General features: G+C 36.3%; 1 protein-coding gene across 4 annotated transcripts in view; it reads right to left on the reverse strand.

The window, feature by feature from the left end:
- Positions 1-15,653, reverse strand: part of ITPR2 (inositol 1,4,5-trisphosphate receptor type 2) — a 524,073-nt gene that overhangs the window by 90,431 nt on the left and 417,989 nt on the right. For all 4 annotated transcript variants that reach the window (XR_009505331.1, XM_059935504.1, XM_059935506.1 and 1 more), the window contains 3 exons: positions 14,938-15,130; positions 12,024-12,149; positions 4,712-4,887 (listed from right to left, as the gene is read on the reverse strand). Coding sequence is in view for 3 of the 4 variants with exons in the window: in XM_059935504.1 (XP_059791487.1) it covers positions 4,712-4,887; positions 12,024-12,149; positions 14,938-15,130 (495 nt within the window). In the remaining variant the exon portion in view is untranslated. The remainder of the gene's footprint in view (positions 1-4,711; positions 4,888-12,023; positions 12,150-14,937; positions 15,131-15,653) is intronic.

A 15,653-nucleotide genomic window follows, 5' to 3' on the forward strand; every position in this document is an offset into this window, starting at 1 on the left:
TTTTCTTTTTTTGTAGTATCTTTGTCTGGTTTGGGTATCAGGGTGATGGTGCCTCGTAGAAAGAGTTTGGGAGTGTTCCTTCCTCTGCAAATTTTTGGAAGAGTTTGAGAAGGATGGGTGTGAGCTCTTCTGTAAATGTTTGATAGAATTCACCTGTGAAGCCATCTGGTACTGGACTTTTGTTTGTTGGAAGATTTTTAATCACAGTTTCAATTTCATTACTTGTGATTGGTCTGTTCATATTTTCTACTTCTTCCTGGTTCAGTCTTGGAAGGTTATACCTTTCTAAGAATTTGTCCATTTCTTCCAAGTTGTCCATTTTATTGGCATAGTGTTGCTTGTAGTAGTCTCTTAGGATGCTTTGTATTTCTGCGGTGTCCGTTGTAACTTCTCCTTTTTCATTTCTAATTTTATTGATTTGAGTCCTCTCCCTCTTTCTCTTGACGAGTCTGGCTAAAGGTTTATCAATTTTATTTATCTTCTCAAAGAACGAGCTTTTAGTTTTATTGATCTTTGCTATTGTTTTCTTTGTTTCTATTTCATTTATTTCTGTTCTGATCTTTATGATTTCTTTCCTTCTACTAACTTTGGGTTTTGTTTGTTCTTCCTTCTCTAGTTCCTTTAGGTGTAGGGTTAGGTTGTTTATTTGAGATTTTTCTTGTTTCTTGAGGTAGGATTGTGTTGGTATAAACTTCCCTCTTAGAACTGCTTTTCCTCCATCCCACAGGTTTTGGATTGTCGTGTTTTCATTGTCATTTGTCTCTAGGTATTTTTTGATTTCCTCTTTGATTTCTTCAGTGATCTCTTGGTTATTTAGTAACATATTGTTTAGCCTTCATGTGTTTGTGTTTTTTTTTACTTTTTTTCCTTGTAATTGATTTCTAATCTCATAGTGTTGTGGTCAGAAAAGATGCTTGATATGATTTCAATTTTCTTAAATTTACTGAGGCTTGCTTTGTGACCCAAGATGTGATCTATCCTGGAGCATGTTCCGTGTGCACCTGAGAAGAAAGTGTAATCTGCTGTTTTCAGATGGAATGTCCTATAAATATCAATTAAATCTATATGGTCTATTGTGTCATTTAAAGCTTGTGTTTCCTTATTAATATTCTGTCTGGATGATCTGTCCATTGGTGTAAGTGAGGTGTTAAAGTCCCCCACTGTTATTGTGTTACTGTTGATTTTCTCTTTTATAGGTGTTAGCATTTGCCTTATGTATTGAGGTGCTCCTATGTTGGGTGCGTATATATTTGTAATTCTTATATCTGCTTCTTGGATTGATCCCTTGATCATTATGTAGTGTCCTTCCTTGTCTCTTGTAACATTCTTTATTTTAAAGTCTATTTTATCTGATATGAGTATAGCTACTCCAGCTTTCTTTTGCTATCCATTTGCATGGAAAATCTTTTTCTATCCCCTCAGTTTCAGTCTGTATGTGTCCCTAGGTCTGAAGTGGGTCTCTTGTAGACAGCATATATATGGGTCTTGTTTTTGCATCCATTCAGCGAGCCTGTGTCTTTCGGTTGGAGCATTTAATCCATTCACATTTAAGGTAATTATCGATATGTATGTTCCTATGACCATTTTCTTAATTGTTTTGGGTTTGTTTTTGTACGTCCTTTTCTTCTCTTGTGTTTCCCACTTAGAGAAGTTCCTTTAGCATTTGTTGTAGAGCTGGTTTGGTGGTGCTGAATTCTCTTAGCTTTTGCTTGTCTGTAAAGCTTTTGATTTCTCCATCCAATCTAAATGAGATCCTTGCCGGGTAGAGTAATCTTGGTTGTAGGTTCTTCCCTTTCATCACTTTAAGTATATCATGCCACTCCCTTCTGGCTTGTAGAGTTTCTGCTGAGAAATCAGCTGTTAACCTTATGGGAGTTCCTTGTATGTTATTTGTCATTTTTCTCTTGTTGCTTTTAATAATTTTTCTTTGTCTTTAATTTTTGCCAATTTGATTACCATGTGTCTCGGTGTGTTTCTCCTTGGGTTTATGCTGCCTGGGACTCTCTGCGCTTCCCGGACTTGGGTGGCTATTTCGTTTCCGATATTAGGGTAGTTTTCGACTATGATCTCTTCAAATGTTTTTTAGGTTCTTTCTCTCTCTCTTCTCCTTCTGGAACCCCTATAATGCGAATGTTGGTGCACTTAATGTTGTCCCAGAGGTCTCTTAGGCTGTTTTCATTTCTTTTCATTCTTTTTTCTTTATTCTGTTCCATGGCAGTGATTTCCACCATACTGTCTTCCAGGTCATTTATCCATTCTTCTGCCTCAGTTATTCTGCTATTGATTCCCTTCTAGTGCATTTTTCATTTCAGTTATTGTATTGTTCATCTCTGTTTGTTTGTTCTTTAATTCTTCTAGGTGTTTGTTCTTTAATTCTTCTAGGTCTTTGTTAAACATTTCTTGCATCTTCTCAATCTTTGCCTCCATTCTTTTTCTTAGGTCCTGGATCATCTTCACTATCATTATTCTGAATTCTTTTTCGGGAAGGTTGCCTATCTCCACTTCATTTAATTGGTTTTCTGGTGTTTTATCTTTTCCTTCATCTGGTATATATTCCTCTGCCTTTTCACTTTGTCTATCTTTCTGTGAATGTAGTTTTCATTCCACAGGCTGCAGGATTGTAGCTCTTCTTACTTCTGCTGTCTGCCCTCTGGTGATGAATAGTCATTACTTATAGTGGAACTGTTGTCACCAAACCAGGCAGAAGTTATCTTTTTATCCTGTCCCATGAGGGGCAAAAGAAAAATTCTCCCAATGTTTTTGGTTTTCCCAATAGACTTTAAAATGTTATTCTGTACCTCTTTATATATCCTTAAAGCTTCTGGATGGCAAGAACCACAAATCCTCTATTATTATCAGTGTCTATTAGATAACAGAGACCCAATAAATGCTGTTATTTTGGTCTAATTCTGTCTAACTATTATTTCATTTATCAAATTTGGATTTTCTCACTTGGATTAATGTCTTATTGAGGATCATTTATCAGTTTAGAAATATTATTTGTTTCTTCAAATAATTGGGTTCAATAGTCAATGTATTTTTTAAAGAAAAAATAATAAGCTGGATGAAGTAATAGGCTTAGAAAAAATCAGATAAATCCATGAAGATTCCTTAATTCACTCTGTTGGAAATTTTGCAAAATTAGCTTATTTCCAAAGCACTGAAAGTACTAGTTCAGTTCATGTAAACAATTTTTGAATGTTTAAGTGCTAGGCATTAAGGTGGAGAAAAATGGGCTAGGGAGTGAGGTAGACAGGATTATATCTATGAATGTGACAACCCTTGCCATCAAGAAACTTACAGAATAATATATTTGGTACTTTACAGAATTCTTTACAGATAGAACCCTTTGTATGTATAGTACACTTCCCTTTATTCACAATGATTGAGGAATAATTGGTAATTTGGTGACCTGAATGTAATCATTTTATATATATAAACATATAAATATATCTGTCACATACATACGTATATATATATATATATATATATATATGTATCTGTCACATATATATGTATATATCTGTCATATATATCATGTCCAGTTTTTGAAGAATTATAATATTATAATGTATAATATTATATATAATATTATAATAGGGGTCAGAAACATAGATTTGGCCATACTAGCTTGGCTTTATAATTCTCAAAAGTTTGGTTGATTATTTCATTTATTCATTTTCAATATATATTTGCCACCTTTTTTTATGTGCAAGGCACTGTAAATGTATAAGAATACAAAGATAATCTTTCACTCATTCATTAGTTAATTTACTTAAGAAATATTTGTTGAGTACCAATGATGTTCCAGCCATTGAATGATCAATCATTAGTCTTAAGAACTGTATAGTGTAGTAGGGGAGATACCAGATACAGATATACACATACCAGAATATAGGATATTATGTTAGAAACCCAGTAAAAAATATAGAACGTGCTTAGCTATTCAGCAGACATATTAGCAAGTTTATTTACCTGCAACATGTTCTTTCATCAACCTGGTGATTTACCATTTCTTAATATCCCTTTTTAGCTGTGCCATACAAAAAGTTGTCTAGCCCCTTTAAAATTTTATCTCTTGGGCAAGATTACTGCTATTTGCAACAGTAGTCTGGCTTACTTATTCTAAACTTACCTAGCTCAAGTTGTGAAATGTACTCCCTTGTTCTAATATTTCAAAATTAAAAAAAAAAAAATTTAGTGGAAAAAAAAATCTCATCTATGCCTTTCACAAGTTAATAGGTTTTGTTCTCATAAAAAGAGTCCAACTTCATATTCTCTCTTATAGCAACCCTTTTCCTTTGGTCATTTTATAAAAGGTGTTACTCACTTCTAAAATTCTGCTGAATATAATTTAATCTTTCTTGGATGATTTAGAAGTTACTTTAGGATGTTAACAGTGGCTCAGAATCAATTTTGTCAATAGCTGCCCATATAGTATGCCAAAGGCATTAAACTGGATTGGATTAAATTGACTGCAGAACTGGGTCATGCCCCAAATGCCACCAACTTAAATATATCAAATTTTCACTTGCCATTTTCCTTTCTCTCAAAAGTCAATAAAAAAGGTACAAGTTAAACTCTGATTAATTCGGATTCACAATGAATTAGAATTTACTGTATATACAGAGTTAAAGCATAGCATTACATTTTTATATTTAGCACACTTTTAATTAATCCAGAACAGTAGAAAGCTAAGTAAAGTACTTACATTAGCTGCACCAAGAAGTATTAACGTAGGCCCAAGACCTATTGTATATATTGATCTGAGCATTACTGACACAAGAAATGGCCGAATACCCACAGGCTTGGAGAGGAAAAACAGCATAGATGTGCAGATTGCAACTGCTATCCAAAGCAGAACTGAGAACAACGGTGAAAGTGTACCTGTAAAATGTGGAAGGAGTTTATTTTTACTAAGAACAAAACTAGAACATGTTAAAATATTTGTCACTCTACTTTATATAATACAGCAAGATAAGCCCTAAGACAGTGAATTTCAAAATAATACACTCTATACACTGTATACTTAGAGGAAATGTCTTTGTACACATTACTCATTATTACATTTCCAGAAAGTTTGTGATGAATCCCAGGCAGCTTAAATACTCACTAGTCAACGCTCCTTTCATTAAGTCTGAGACTTGTTCATCTTTCTCTCCTATGGGAGTTACATGCTAAATACTTTGGAGAGAGATATCTCACTTGGGAGTCTTAATTCAAAATTTATGATTAATGACCACTAAATGTTCAGCTAAATCAAATGGAATCAGGCAGTGAACTCATACCTTGTCCTGTTTTATTATTATCAAGTTTTTATATTATAGATTCCTCTAAAGAATTCAGAATGTAGAATATCCAGTCTTTAATGAAATAGACCTAAGCTTTAACTGTTAAAACACACAAGTGTATTTATGTGTATGAATACATATGTATATGTGTGTATTTAAAAGCCAAATCAACATCTAAAAAAACATGTTCAGCTATTTACATCATCAGAAAACAGAAGTTCCAAATGTTTCAAAACTAAACTCCATTACAACAAAAATTTCTTTAGAAATTGCTCTAAAAGGGGTTCAAAAATACATTTCCTTTTTAAAAAAGGACAATTCATTGACGTTTGCTCTGACATGGGGATTCAAAGAATCCCCCTCTGAAGGTCATGTGGTGCTATATTTGCAGAAGTAGATTAAAGGGCAACACTCTTGGGCTGATTAGACCTCAAACATGTGTCTTTAGGCTGATGAAGTCAGAGGGGAAACAATAAAATAGAGATTTTCCACTAGTGATTTCTCTGGGCCACACCTCTTTTTATTATTTATAAAATTCACTTCTGAATGCAAACACCACGAGTGCTCTGATGTGCAGAGTTTCTGTATTATCATGGAAACCACAGAATTATCTGGATTCCGTCAATGAATTCTGTTCAAGCCTTTAGTTCATGGTGAGTGCTAATGGGTCGAAAGTAGGCAGGAATATCCTGTCAGTCATTAAAAAACAAACAAAAGTCAGATAATGAGCAGCGCTTGTTTAGACAGGTTTACTTTTGCAATGTTGTTCTTATGTTATCTATTCAAGCAAGCAGTGATGGAAGAAGATTGGGAGGAGAGATCTGATCTGCCCCCTTACCAGATTCATGATCTGATAAGAGTACTTTGAAGATGGTGGAAAAAAAGGGGTAAGTTGCTTGCTCTGGAAATTACCTTCAATTCCTGTCCTCTGGCAACACGAACAAAATGGGTACCCAACTCATGTTTATTAAGACGCTGGCTTGTGAGCCCTCTATGTCTACCAAAACATAGCCTGACCACCAACTGCCCGGGCTTCACAGATCTGAAAGAGCCATGGAGAGAATGACGCCTTCAACCTTCTCTCACGCTTACTGGGGTGCCATCAGAACGTGAGCTCTGTCAGCGTGAGGACCACCTCTGGGCCTGTCCCAGTGCCTGGCATGCAGTAACAAACAAATATTTGCTGACTAAATGAATAAACAGAAACATAACCTGTGAGCTCGTTTTGAGTAAGTAACTAAGTCTCCAGTTACCAATTCCCCAAGTTGTGGAGCTTCACTCTTAAGTTTACTAAAACTGCCAACATCTTTGCACACTTAACAACTCTCAGCCACTCACTGGACTCTTCAGTATAATTCATAAGCAATGACTTGGTGTGACATTCTTATTTTAAAGGTCTCAGCTTTGGCACTGATAGTCACACTGTGCACTGTCACTAAGGCCTGATCATCTAACCACATCTTGACCACTCTTTCCCAGACAGTATCTGGCTTGCTGAGATTTCCCCTCGATTAAATATGAAATTATAACCATGAACTTACAACTGGGTATTTGATCCCTTTGTAGAGAGAACTCAAATGGTGTCTAGCCTAGTACCCTGCACAAAGTTTAGTGTTAAATATGTATTTGTGAATAGTAAATACATTTACAAATTACTTAAAATGGCTATTAATTTACAGTTTTGTCATTTGACAATTGACAATAATTTGTAATCATATTCTATAAGAATGATCATACTGTTTTCTAGCTGAAGATTTGATGCTAAAAGAATAAACTGAAACTCTCTGACAAACTTTAGAGAAGACAGTACAGACTGTCAAAGCCATTTTTTATCCATTAAGGGTCGAAAGGGGGGACTGTCTTCTTAATACTTTATATTAATTTTCTATAATGAGCATGTATTACTTTTGTAACAGAAAACATTTTTAGAATTCCCTCTATATATTATTGTTAGAAAGTATAAACTTTGTCCTTAATAAAAAAAATTCAAATAGAAAAATTGGAGACCTCAAGGCAATTCGCCTCTCCTATCTACCTCAACTGACTTGTTTATACGTTTACTTAGAGAGCTTGCTGCTTATTACTCCCCTCTTCATTGCTCTGCCTCTTGCAGAGCCTCAGAAGAATTTCCTGTTTCCCCCACATCAGTCCAGCTAAAGTAGACCAGATAAATCTATGGGTGTTCTTTACTATTGTGCCTCACTCCTTTCTTCATCCCTTAACTAGACTGTAAGTTCCTTGAGGACAAGGACAACCTTCCCAACCTTTGTATCTCTAGGGCCTAGCACAGTGCCTGGCACCCAGCCACACTTCATCAATGGTTGTTATTAAGATGAATGCATTAAAACCACCTTGAAGAACTTATTTCCTTTAACACAAAGCACTTGAGGGAAAAAAGAATTACACCCCAAATTCGAAAACAATATTTTAAAAAAATCATATGCTATCTGGATATAAGAAATTCCCATGGCAGCACTTTTCTCTGCTAACCGGTCTGCCTTTGCCAAACTGGGCAGGGATGGTTGGCATGGCAACGCTCAACTTCTGAGTGGACATCTCAGAGTTTCCCTAGCGTCAACAGCTGTGGCTTCAGCCACAACCAGCATAGCAACTGGTTGGCACAAGTTTCTTTTTTAGAGAAGCACATGTTAAACATATAAACCAATCAACCAAACACGGAAACCCAGACCAAAACCTACAGCCACACGATAAGCCCTGGATTCCTGAAGAAATTCAGAGCTCTGCAAAGCCTGGCAATGAAAGGAGATTATCCGCAGTAGGGGTTGGGAGGGTGGGTGCCTTCTAAGCTGATCCTCTGAGAATCACCTTCCCCACTAAGTATCTCCCTTTAATTACTGTACACTACTACCCTGGTTGAAGGGTGACACTATTCTCTCACTTAATATTACAACCCAAGTGTGAACCAGAGATCTGGGCACAACTGATTCCCAGTAGCTCATGTGTGGTCAGGCTGGAAAATACCCTTGGAGAAAGCATACTCAGCCCATTCGCCCTGCCACATCAGCCACAGTGACTCCGGAGCAGTTTGCATTAGGATCTGGGGTTGGGAAAGGTGGCCCATTTTGACCACAGGTCTTTTTTTGGCCCAGGATTCACTAGGTGATTTTTGTGATCAACTTCTATACCCAGAAACCAGGAACCTCAGAGTTGGATGGAGTCTTCATATTTACTTCTTTTTTTCTTTTTTAACTTTTTATTTCAAAACTTTCTGACAATGTTACCATTGCAAATATAATACAAAATTCCCATATACCCTTTACCTAGATTCCCCAAATACCTTACCTAATCACATTACCATGATCAATATCTGGAAATTAATATGATATACCACTTTAATCTATACACCTTATTCAAAGTTCATGGATTGCCCAAATAATGTCTTTTTTCTGAACCAGGATCACACATTCTTTTTAGCTGTCATGTCTCTTTAGTCTCTTAATTCCTCAATATTTCTTTGACTTACATAAGCTTCAAGAGTATGGGCCAATTATTTTGTAGAATGTTCCTCATTCTGGATTTGCCTGAAATTTCCTCAGTTTATGCATTTTTGGCAAATGATGCCATGTCCTTGTCAGCACATCATGTCAAGAGGCACTCGATGTTGCTGTGTCTCATTACTGGTGACATTAACATTGATCACATAATTAAACTGATTTCTCCACTTTAAAGTCACTCTTCTTTCTTTTATAATAAGTATATTATGGAGAAATACACTTTGACTATGTCAGTATCCTGTTTCTCACTATACTTTTTCATCTAACACTCACCTATTAATTTTAGCATCCACTGATGATTCTTACTACCGTATGATGTTCGCCAAATGGTGACATTCTGTTTCCATTATTCCTTCTACACTGATTAATTGGAATACTTTCTCTTCTATCAATATAGACTGCTGGACTGCTGGATTCTTATTTTATTCTATGGGTTATTACGTATTACTGTCAGTATTTTTTCTCAAAATTTCCACTGATGTGGCCACTGGGAGACCTTTCAAGTTGAATCCTGTGTTCTCTGACATGGCCCCATCACTTTTTTTAGCACTTTTTGGAAGGAATCTTATGATTAACTAATTCATCTTTAAATTGCCTCAAAGTGCTCCAGCCATGGAGTCATCTGGCCTATGCTTGACAAAATCCAGGGTTAGAGACTTGCACGTCCAGCACAGAATTTACCTTCTCCAGCCAGTTCTGATGGCCAAGTGTGCTAGTCAGTCTTAACTTTGCTTCCTCAGCCTTCCTAGCTATGCATAGCGTGTAACTGAAGGTTGGCGGCTCAGTTAATCCTGACCAAAATTGTAACCTTATTCATGGAGCTATAATTAAATAACCCATCTAGAACTGTAATCAGATTACCCAAACAATCTGCGGATTCCACATTGCCAAAATGGCAGCTCATGCCTTCCCTCCCCTCTTAGCGCCACACCCACACCCAGATACCTAAGAGTGCGCCTCCATCTTGGCTACTACTGTTAACGTCTATTCAGTCCCTTTTGAAGAGTAAAGTCTGCATCTGATGATGACACAGCATGTTTTCCTGCCTTGTTTGTGTTAGTCCTATTTCTTTCTGAGGCTGGAGCCTCATTCCAAATTCTACTATGTATGTGGTTTCAAGTTCTTGTTCAAGGACCAGTTGTATTAGCAACACCTTGGGAACTTGTTAAGAAAATACACAGTTCCAGATTCTACTCCCGAATTATTGGGCAAATCTTCCTAAGCCTCTAAGTCTTTATCTGTGAGGATGAAGTACTTACTTTATGGATTGTCAGGAAGATTAAATGAAGTTATGCATATGACGTGCTTAGCATTTTGCCTGATCCTATCTAAACGGTAAACAATAACAGCTGCTGTTATCCTCATCAGTTTTACTATCATAATTGTTATAGTCAGGCAAATATGAAAAAATGTAGCGGGTGTTCTACTTTCTCCTGCTGAGTAAATAGATGTCCAGAGGGGTGGCAGTGCCCATCTCCATGATATTTCATGTACAGTTGGTGGTAGCAGAGGCTGTATACTTTGGCTCTGGTGGTCTCGTAAAGGTATCATGGAATGGAACTCAGGGAAGATGATGTCCTGTATAAAGGGACACCGGTTACCTACACACTCCCAACCTAATCATCCATGGAGAAAAGTCCTAGATTGTAAACAAAAGCGTTAACTTTCTACTCTGAGATCTGCCATTCTTCAGCTTCTCTGGGATTCCATCTCTTTATGTGTCAAATGATGATTTGATATTAGATGATTCCAGAACTGCTTCCATATCTAAGATGTTATGCTTCTATTAACCAGGACACTACAATCTACTCTCAGCATTCCGTGTGCAGATGATACTAATTTATCATTTCCGGCTGGACTTCTCCCCTTAACAAGAGTTACATTCTTCTATGCCAAGAGGGCTATCATCACTAAATGAGACTAAACACAATGAAGAGAAAGCTGCTTCTACTTCCTGCTGTATTTGCAACTTCCCTACATAGGGCGGCCAAATATTTGCTATGTTTCCATTGCTATTTAACTCACACATCTACTCCACTGCCAAATATTCTTCTTTTATTAGCACTGGCGTACCTTCTAAAAGAATCAAACTTTTTATGACCACTCCGATTATACCCAAAGGCTAGAACTTTGATATCTGCTGTCTGTAACGGACCTTTGAAATAATAAATTACCACCACACTCCCATTTCCCTTTCTGCTCACCTCCAGTTCATCTGAAATAGGCCTAAACACCTGTTGCTCGTGTCATACCATCCTTTTCACTGAGCTTCCCTTTGTAGTACTATTATTTATCTTGTAACAACAAACAACATCGACAGCTAAGCTTTACGGCGCGCTCACCAGCCGCTATTCTAACTGCTGTACCTATAGCATCTCATTAGATTCTCACATAATCCTATGAACAGATGAGATACAAAAGCACCTTGTGGTGATTGTTTGCTGGCATCTCCCATCTTGTCCTCCAAGCCATTCTCTCAACGCCCATTCCAAAGTTATTGACTGGATTGTATCCCAAGCCTGTGACATATTTTCCCATATGCACTTTTGCCAGATTTAAACAAAACTTAATTCCCACAGTCCCACCCTTTAGCATACCTCTCCTATTATTTCCCATTTCACTTAACATGGGATAATTTCTCTTGTCTTTGCTTTTGCAAAACCTCATGTATTGTTCGTTTAATAATATCAACTTCATAGTCAATATCCTTTATGCTCTATTATCATATTGTCTTACCCTGTACATTTAAAAACTGCTTTTCAGATTACTTGCCTGCTCCTTGTAGAAACCTCAGACAACACGGAAAGCAAAGAGAAGAGAGTAAAATAGAGATTCTACTTATTTATCTCAGTCAACATTTTGGCATACATCCCTCTCATTTTTCCCATATATTTATGCAATTGAAACAATACAGTATAAAAATGCTTTCAGTCACAAAAATTACATACAAATAATTTTTTCATTGCCTTATTTGTCAATATATAATATAGCTCTACTAGCTCTTCTGTATATGAGCTTTTTGAAAAACATTTATATTGACCATCGTTTTTTGCCTACTCTCCTTACCATCATTCTCTATTTCCAATGAATAAAGAAAATCTGTTCAACAAGAATGTAATTGTTGTAATTGGGAAGGTTTAGATAGTTAGGGCATGCATCAAGAGTATTGTTTTTAGACTCAAAAATACTTATCATTTAAAGATAGACAAGCACTTGCCTTCATCTCCATCATCCCCAAATGGGTAGAAGAGAGCCACAGCTAAGTTGATAAACACAGCCAGGTTGAAGGAGATGCTCCCCCAGAGAGAAATGTGCCTTGAGAACCAGAACAGGGCAGGGTTACCTAGCGGGAAAGAAGCGCAGTGGAACAGAACAGAAAATGAATTTTGATTTCATCACAGGACCCCTCCTGAAATAACATTTTACTAAATGCATTTTTGTAAACTACTATAAAACTACGACTTATTTTAGAACATTTATAATCGATACCAAAAAGGAGTTTTCTATTTGATTCCTTCTTTCTCCTTTAGCCAGTTTACATCTAAGCCATTGTAGAAGGATGAGTAATTCTGCAATTGCTAAAGGTGGTCAGAAAAGATGATTCTATATGAATTCTCTTTAATTTATCCCTAGAACAGATTAGGGGGGAAGAGAGTTTAGCAGCCGCCTGGGGCCCCTATTAATGGAATGGTATACATTGCTGTGTAATTTAGTAATATTGATAAATTGGTCTCACTCCCATGTCTTAAAGTAAAATAAAACCCCCCACCCCTTGCACAGATTTATCTCTGGTGAAAATTCCAAATCACAGTCACAGCTACCTGAAACTCTGAAACTTAACAGCATGGCATAGCATTGCTTACAGGGAACTAGTGATTTATAACACTAAGTTTTAAACCTTTAGGCTTCCCGAGAACTTGTTGGGTTTGCAACAGCAGAAGTAAATGAAATATACAACAAGAACTACCAATAAGTGGGAGAGGCTTTGCTGAATATTTTCAGAAACGGGATTCTGTATCTGTCATCAGAAATGAATTAGCAGATGCATCTACTGAATACAACTGGCATTTACATAAACCAAAACTCAGTTCTTTTCACCTCTCCTAAAGAACTGAACAGATAAGTCATGCATATAAGTTTGACACGTGACTTATTCAAGTCTTGTCCATTCTCTAACTCTTAATAGTTTAACATCAGATTTAAAATATTGGAGTCAGTTGAGGGGGAAAGACATCTCAATTTTCAAATAGAAATTTTAAGCTTTTCAAATTATGTTCTGTGAATTCCAATCTCAAGTCTGTTGCTTACTTATAAACTACACTTCCCTTCAGTACTTCTTGTTTTCCTTCTCTTGGAATGGAGCATTCCAGCACTGGAATAGGCTATGATTAGCCGTGGGATTTAGTTGACTAATGTGTCATAAATTGTAAACATCTGCATCTCCATCATTCCTGAATTAGGAGTCCTCATTTTAAAAAGCAGAATATTAAGACAAAATCAGAAGATGTTGATGCATACATTTGTAATAACAAATCCATCAAATGAATTAGATCTGTCTATAACCTGATCATAAGCTGCTTCCAAATTTTAAAAGTAAACTGTACGTTGGAAATTATTTTAAGATTTGGTTTTTTAAAAAATATTTATTTATTTATTTGGCTGCACCGGGTCTCAGTTGCGGCATGGCAGGATCTTTCAGTTGTGGCATGTGGGCTCCTTTAGTTGCGGCATGAGGGCTCTTAGTTGCAGCACGCGGGATCTAGTTCCCTGACCAGGGATTGAACCTGGGCCCCCTGCATTGGGAGGGCAGAGTCTTAACCACTGGACCACCAGGGAAGTCCCAAGATTTGTTTTTTGATAAATGACAAAACATTTATCTAAAAAAGCACAGATCCTACAAGCACTGGCTCATTATTCAATTTACTTTTTGTCAAGAACAAAAAGTATGTTTATCAGATTGAGTTTTCATATGTATTCTGGACACCCAAAATTTTCTCTGAATTCCATAAGGTTCTACACGGTAAAATGCTAAGGGAGAGTAATTTCTATATTTTTTTCAAATATTCTGCTAAGAAAGTGTGACAATGCATGCTACAATCTTTATCCAAAGATGCTATGTCTCAAGCTCAACCAAGTTCATAAAGCACAATCACTGAAGTTCCTAGGGAACTAAAATGATGAAGCACTGTTGAGTAGAGGTACTGAGAACATATGCCTGCCTGTCTGGAAAACCTTCCCAAAAGTCAGAAAAGACCTAATCAAAAGTTTTCCCCTATCAATTTTTGTTAAAAACTCATGATATTTCTCATCTGGGAAAATAAAGTTTATTTTAAACTTGAAAATTTTTCAATTTTTTTGTAAACTTTTTAAAAGACTTTTTATTTTATTTTATTTTTTAACTTTTTATTTTATATTGGAGTATAGTTGATTAACAATGTTGTGTTAGTTTCAGGTGTTCAGCAAAGTGATTCAGTTATCCATATACATGTATCCATTCTTTTCCAAATTCTTTCCCCATTTAGGTTGTTACATAATATTTCCAAATAGACTGGAGACCTGAGAAATAAGTGATGGGAACTGGATTATGGTAACTTTTAACTGTGACATTATAACCCTGCCTTATTTGAATGCAAGTGTCACACAATTTTTACTTTGATTTGGTGAGGTACAGATATGTTGAAAGATAGAATGACTCTCAGAAGAAAACATTAAACAATCTACTCAATTATAAGATCAGAAACACAAGAGGACAAAAGTGCTGGTGCCGACATCTCTCCACCCCATTCACTGACTGTTAAGGCCGGTCAGGGCCTGTTGATGCACTTCAAACCTGCAGCTGTTCCAAGGCTGAAACATACAGCTGCAATCTTGGATGTCATAATATTTATAAAACTATAGGATCAGCACTAAAAGGTGATCTAATTATTCAGAGTCTTCTGTTTTCCTTAAGCCACAGGTGTCTTGGCTTCAGTTGTAGACTGAGCTTACAATCTTAAGCCTATAAACGATCTCAGTAACATCAGATGGCAAGAAATTAAGAACCAATTGAAATGAATACTGTCAGGTATCCCAAAGTACCAAGGTATCTATCATTATGCTCAAAATGAACCATTTCAGTTTACTGTACTTACTCCTGATTTTCTTCTGCCACTTCATCTCATTGTAGAGATCTTCCGTTTGCTGGAAAAAGTCATTCACTTTACTTCCTTGTTCATCCCTTTCCGTGGTATTGAACACGCGGCACTTGGATTCTCGCGTGAGGTATTCACATATATTGGGGACGGGAAACACTATTTGCTCCATTGTCCTATCATGCCGAACAATCTGAAAACATTAATTTGCATTTCTTTCAGGCTTCGGATGGTCTTAAACTATTTTCTGTTTTTATCATGACTTTATTAATGATACTTTATGACTTCAGTTATGAAAAAATAGACCAATTTGAAGTATTTGAAATAGTCCTTTACATTTTTCTCTTTAAATGAGAGAAATTAACTGGACTAATGTATTACAAGTATTATATTTTGTTATAAATAACAAAAGAAAATCTTTATTCTTTCTGGATTAGCATTAAACTCTTGCCACGCATTTTTATTTTCATGAAGTACATCAGAGAACTAAGAGGGTCTTAACTGGCAAGTGACTGGCTATGTAATCTTAGGCACAGCACTTGGTATATTTTTATCCTGCTGTTAGCCTGTTCTTCCTAAAAAGGGCTGTTGGGGAACAAATGACATATACAACATGATGTGCCCTGAGTTCTACAGAGAAAAATGCTTTATGTCATTAAAATGTGGCAAAACATATTTTTGTAGGTATAACATCCATTCAAGCATATACCCAGATG

The sequence above is a fragment of the Balaenoptera ricei genome, chromosome 10, assembly GCF_028023285.1.
Source record: "Balaenoptera ricei isolate mBalRic1 chromosome 10, mBalRic1.hap2, whole genome shotgun sequence".
Lineage (NCBI taxonomy): Eukaryota > Metazoa > Chordata > Mammalia > Artiodactyla > Balaenopteridae > Balaenoptera > Balaenoptera ricei.